This window comes from Tamandua tetradactyla, chromosome 7 (assembly GCF_023851605.1).
Source record: "Tamandua tetradactyla isolate mTamTet1 chromosome 7, mTamTet1.pri, whole genome shotgun sequence".
Classification (NCBI taxonomy): domain Eukaryota; kingdom Metazoa; phylum Chordata; class Mammalia; order Pilosa; family Myrmecophagidae; genus Tamandua; species Tamandua tetradactyla.
In genome coordinates, this window is record NC_135333.1 from 72,636,479 (window position 1) to 72,642,478 (window position 6,000).

At 38.7% G+C, this 6,000-nt stretch overlaps 1 protein-coding gene across 2 annotated transcripts; it reads left to right on the forward strand.

Moving 5' to 3' along the window:
* The first annotated feature begins 1,083 nt into the window (after positions 1-1,083).
* TMEM52B (transmembrane protein 52B) lies at positions 1,084-6,000 on the forward strand. Of its 2 annotated transcripts, XM_077167919.1 has the most exons (5): positions 1,084-1,167; positions 2,005-2,048; positions 3,736-3,774; positions 4,310-4,479; positions 5,756-6,000. In XM_077167919.1, the coding sequence occupies exons 1-5, from the start codon at positions 1,084-1,086 to the stop codon at positions 5,998-6,000; spliced, it is 582 nt and encodes a 193-aa protein (XP_077024034.1). The 2 variants fall into 2 exon arrangements, with proteins under 2 accessions (XP_077024034.1, XP_077024036.1); XM_077167921.1 differs by lacking the exon at positions 3,736-3,774 and having other exon boundaries at positions 1,114-1,167.

The window sequence follows — 6,000 nt, forward strand, 5'->3', positions numbered from 1 at the left end:
AACAGATTACCTTCTTACATGCAAGCATTTATACAGTACTCATTTGCCTCTGTAGATTATATTTCTTTCCAAATATTTGATACTCTTTCCATGTGAACTTTTACTCCCACCTTAGGCTTCATTTTCTTGGGTGACAAGATGTATTTCTCAATAGCAAAGACACTTTACTGGAAAGGAAAGAAGGAAATAAAGAAAGAAGGTAGGTGAGAGGAGAAAGGAAGGAAGGAAGAAAGAAAGACAACAGTAGATCTTGGAACCCAATTTTAAAACAAAAACAAGCAATATATTGCGTCTCTGACTTGTCTGTTTCAATGGGAATTGAAGTCAGCCTTAAGGGGGATGTCATCAAGAGCATCTGGAAATTCTAAACTTCAATACTGTTTTCTCCAAAAATGGAATGGCTTTCCAGTTCATTTGACAACCTGTCAGCCCTCCCACAATGGCTAGAAAGAAATGACCCAGAACCAGGGGAGTTGATTAACAACATAGCAAAGGGGAGGGTCTAGATTACACAGAGCAAGAGAGGGGGGCTAATAGCATGGGGTGGGGGTGCGGGTGAGTGGAGACTGGCAGGGTGACGTTCAGCCTTCAACAGTCACCTAAGAGTGCTGTGGTGAAGGTCCAAGAAATCTATTCATTCTCTAACGGGAAAGCGAATACGTGGTCCCCAGTCATCTGCGTTTGACCTCTTCAAAGCCAGATTCCTCATTGCTGCCTAGAAAGACAACCAGTTCAGAGGACAGATGTGACTTTCCTGAGTGTCTTCCTTTTGGGGGCAGTGAGAAAAAGAAAACCAAAGAAATACAAAAAGAAGGAATAATGGAAGGGAAGGAAAGAAAGCAAATGGAAGCAAATATGGAGGATACCATAAAAAAATAAATAGAAGTAGAGAAGGAAACAAGGAGGAAAGAGGAGAGAAAGACCACAGAAAATAAAAGCTAAAAGGAGTAAGGGAGACAGAGAGGGAGAAAAAGAGAAAGGAAAAGCTGATTTATTACTAAGAAAATTTCTTCCTTAAGTCCTCTAGGTCAAGAAGTCAGACATGGCACAGAACATGGAAAAGAAGCAAGAAAACCTCGGTGTATGATCCTGGAGAAACAGGAGTTCAGCCCAATGGGAGTCCAACCCCATGCCTTGACCACCTCTGTCCTTGTGTTTTTCATCCTGGTAAGTTCAATTGTGAAAAGACTGGACAAAGCTTTTAAGAATGTGGTGGTAAATGGGGTGAGATGGAGAGACATTTAAGGGGTAAGTGGGGAGATGAATAAGCAGAATGTGTCCTTAATATTATGGGATTACACTGATGCATGTATACTAATTTATGATAGAGTTTGATTTGAATTCTGGCTACATCTACAGGTGTGTGGATTTGGTCAAGTTACTTAAACATCTGGGCCCTAATCCCTTAACCTTTAAAAATATGGCTCAATGTATCCAACTAAATATACCCTAGACCCACTTACAAGGTTATCATGATTCAATGTTATAAAATATTTAAAATACTTAGCAGTCTAACTGGAAAGTAGTAGGTATTCTATGCATAAATTGTTTTGTGTTTCCCTTTCCACTTCTTCTCTTATATGATGAATTAATGATGTGATGCTGAAGGAATGAAAGGGGCAAGGGGATAGAATTTAATTTGCAATGGGGCTGGAATTGCCAGTCAATAACAATATCCTGAGGCACAGATCAGGAAATTTCTAGGACAAAGTGATATTTATGGCTGCCCTTTATTCACAAATGTGATGTTGCTCGTTCACCACCAAAAACACATGAGTTGGATGTTTTTTCCATGTCCTTCTCCCTCAGGTACTATAGTGGGCAAGCATGGGAGGGGTGAAAACAAACAGTCTGAAACATGGACTGACTCTGTGACCTTGCCCTCATCTCTACGCTGCTCTCACCAACTCACGTAACAAACCCAACCACAACAGATGACTGATGGGCTGCTGAGCACAGCAGATCAGACTATTTCCCTGTCTGAGCCTGTTTCCCTTCCTACAGCTTCCTGGGGCAAGATGTGAAGAAAACTGTGTCAACACTGAACAGTAAGTATGCTAGAATCCCAGCCGGGAGGAGGGAAAGACAGACAAAAAACATCAATATCCAATATCTGCCACTGCCCTTTATTCATTTTTACTTAAACGGATATCAACCTACTAATATCACAGACGGGTTACCCCCAAATAAAGACCTCTAATTGTGTCATCCTAGCTATTCAAAATAACACTGCTGACAGCATTTTTCTCAAAGTCAACCTTCCCATGGAAGTGACAGAATTAGTCTCTATTTACATAGTCAGCGAAACTTGTGAAAAGACTTTCTTACCCATGCTTCTCTGTGACTCATCAAGACAGGCTGGATTCAATATCTAGTCACATCCATATCTGGATGATTTCCAAAGTAGCTTCACCACTTCAAGCCCAAAAGGCATGTTACAGTTTTTAGAGCATGGTAATTTTTATTGCACACTTGACTTAGCTATCACTTTGATGTAGTTATCCCCTAACCTACATTTTATGCAGAACCAAAAGGACATAAAGGGCAGGAGATTCATTCCACTTGGAGGCAAACTATAAAAAGAGCAGTGACAGACAGTTTGAATAATAGACTTGTTCTGGCTGAAGGAAAAGACATATTTAGCCATGGGAAGGGTTTCCCAATAGACAAGTCTGTTAAACCCAGGGGAAATGGTGATGGCCTTGGTTACCTGTCACGTGCACATTGGGCCTTAGTTACTTAACACATGCTGAGGTTTTAGCCGCCTTTCACCACAGAAAGGGTTCTCTCCTATAGAATCAGAATCCTAAAATTGTGGAACTAGAAGAGGCCTTGAACTAATGAGGATTAGGAAAATACCTGGAGGTGATATTGTTCAGTGAAAAAGCAAACTATATTTTCTACGAGCATGTGCTCGTAGAAAGTAGAAACAGATTTCAATAAATTTCAGTAGCTCTATGTATCAGAAAGTGTTACTGAATGACAAAATCTTCTCATCTTCAAAGATACACAAATAGCTCCTTTCCCCTTCCCCTCCAGCCTCTGTTCTAAACAGGTACTCCTTCTCTATTTTTTTCATCCCTACAGAGAAAAATTTTTTATACTTGCCATAATTAATTCAGAATATTTAGTTATCTTTCATCCAGGTGAAGTTGGTTTCTACCCCCACCCTACCCCTTCTGACTCGGTCTCTGGAGGTATGCACATCAGTTTTAATCCTGGATGTGAAAGTTTAGGGCCCTTTTTATGGTGGGAGTGTCGCAACAGCTTGCAAAACATGAATTACAAACTTAAATGCATAGATTTCATGCTTATAACTGAAATTTTCTTTACTTCTTTTTTTAATGCAGATATATACAAAACTTAGCTTTCATATCCATTTTCAAAGCCACTCTTTCTAAAATTGCATTCCAAGGTCTTTCTTGATAATTACCATCATAACTATTTATAATCATCATGGTTACATTTTGACTATTAACACTATGTTAATAGTCATTAGTTTGTCTTACAGTGATTCACAAAAGGATTGGCACAATGCTGTTTACAGTGTAAAAGTATTGTTTAAGAAATCCTATTTCATAATAGAGTCAGCTGGTTACAGTGAAGCTTAAATACTATAAACTATGATGAAGAGTACATGCTTTTCTGATAACAAAGTGTCATATTATTTCTGGAATTCTGGAATTCATTGACTGAATTTTTATTGTTAAAAAAAACTTCATTTTTTCTTCCTAGTTGCCTAACCACAGACTGGGTGCACCTCTGGTATATATGGTAAGCTTCAGCTCTAACATCCAGTACCTAGAGGACTCAAAAGGTACTCTATTTTCTTAGAGCTGCTATTTCTTTTTTTTTTTAACTTTTTAAATACTTTGTCAGCATAAAGAAAATATTTGAGACATCCTGTCTACTTACATAGCATCTCATAAAGTTTCTTTTCCTCATCACTAAGCTATGTGACAATATGCCAGGATTTCCTATTTCAATACCATCTCCTTGGCCAATATCAAAAGATTATTCTTTCCTTCCGTCAGAGTCTGTTGTAGCAATTTCTTTACTAGAAGGGAAGAGATTACTTCAATGAAGTGAAAAAACAGCCCCTGCAAATCACCTTCAAGTATCTTATCAATAGTTCTCATCAGTATAGAGGTATAAACGTGAAGTGCCAGCCTTAGAATTAAAATCTTATGATCTCTCTGTAAAACATTCAAACAAGAATTCAAAATGCACCCCTTTAAGACTGATTATGACAGAGTTGGGTAACAAGTCAAATCACAGAGCTCTCACTTGCTCCCTGGACTCCTTGCAGGTTGCTCGTGGCAATTGGAGGGCTGCTTCTCCTGTGCGGCCTGGCATCCATGTGCTTCCGGTGCTGCTGTCTCGGTCACCAGCAAAATGGGGAAGATGGAGGCCCACCACCCTATGAAGTCACAGTCATTGCCTTCGAACATGACAGCACTCTCCAGAGCACTATCACTTGTGAGTGCACAGATGTCCCAGCAAGGGAAGGTCTAGGAGGGTACAAAGACTAGAAAGATTGGCTTAATTGTATTAGCAACTCGAGAAATCTGGGTAGTTTTGGTTTCCAGAAGCTTAACTGCACAGTGATCTTAGCTCATACTGTATTCTTATCTCAGTCATTTATCTGGATGATGATGATAGAGTGAGCAAAAGAAGGGAAACACTGGAGACAAGTTGCAGTTCATCAGCTGGAATCTTAGGCAAGGGTCTGTGTGTGGAAGTGAAGAGGAGCAAAAGGTTTACATGGAGATAGGGCTCTGAGCACGGCAACACAATATTTCTGGAAATGTTTTATAAGTGAAGCTCAAATTGTGGCTTGTTTACCCTAAAATGTTCTCTATAATAATGATTCTTCTCATTTAAATCAGCCTATAAAGATTAATCTTATAACCTGAAATCGCAACAGTTCTACCATTTTTTAATCATTGTACTATCATGATCTTTTTGAACCTATTATGAATTTTTAAGATTTCTTGCTACATCTGGGATAGTGAGTTCTGTACATGAATTGTCCAGTTTATACATTGTTTTGCTGAAATTATTTTAAGCCCTGAGCCTATCTCTTTTCCAAAATGTCTTGGATTTTGTGAAAACCAATATGCCCTATTTCATTCTTTGAACAGTATATTCTGAAAGTATTCAATTAGATATTCTATTTTATACCTATAGCATATTTTATACTATTTTAGATCTTTAGAGAAATTAGTGGTGTGTACTTCTAGTATTTTATTATTCAAGTATTGATACACTAAATTTTATTCCCAATATCCTCTTGATCACAAGACACGTTCTTTTTCTCTTTTATTCCTTCCTAAAATGTGGGGAATAAATACCAGGCAGAGCATCAGTTACCAATATATTCTTAATATTTCTTTTGAAGAAAGAATAATATAACTATAGTTCATCTTTTCTCTCCCACTTTTCTCATTGCTTTCTTGGAGAAAATAAAAAGCATAAATAAATATTCCTGAGGAATCTACAATACCATCAGGTTTTAAGTGGATACAGAGTTACTGAAATGAAATTTAGACTATTTGAGGATACTGTAGTAGATGGGTCTTCTAGCAGAGAGTGAAACTGGTTTCTAAACAAGCTCCAGAGAATTTTCATAAAATTTGTAGCAGAGTGAAAATGAGTTTGGATACTTGTTAAAAACAAAGAGACATTAGTGCAATGTGTCTAATTTCCAAGGATGCCAGGTTTACTTTCACTCTATTCCTTCTTTCTCCGCCAGCCCTGCAATCAGTATTTGGCCCCGCAGCTCGAAGAATCCTGGCTGTGGCTCACTCCCACAGCAACCTCAGCCAATTTCCCTCCTCTTTGGACACCCTCCCAGGGTATGAAGAAGCTCTTCACATGAGTCGCTTCACCGTAGCAAGGTGTGGGCAGAAAGCACCTGACCTACCTCCGGTGCCAGAAGAAAAGCAGCTGCCTCCAAAGGAGAAGGGGTCTCCTCGAATAGAACACTCTTCAAATTGA

Bases quoted from the DNA above. Each gene is read 5' to 3' on its own strand.
- TMEM52B (XM_077167919.1), top strand. From the start codon at position 1,084: ATGATCCTGGAGAAACAGGAGTTCAGCCCAATGGGAGTCCAACCCCAT. The intron at 1,168-2,004 runs GTAAGTTCAATT...CCCTTCCTACAG, and splicing joins TCCTTGTGTTTTTCATCCTG to CTTCCTGGGGCAAGATGTGA. The intron at 4,480-5,755 runs GTGAGTGCACAG...TTTCTCCGCCAG, and splicing joins TCTCCAGAGCACTATCACTT to CCCTGCAATCAGTATTTGGC.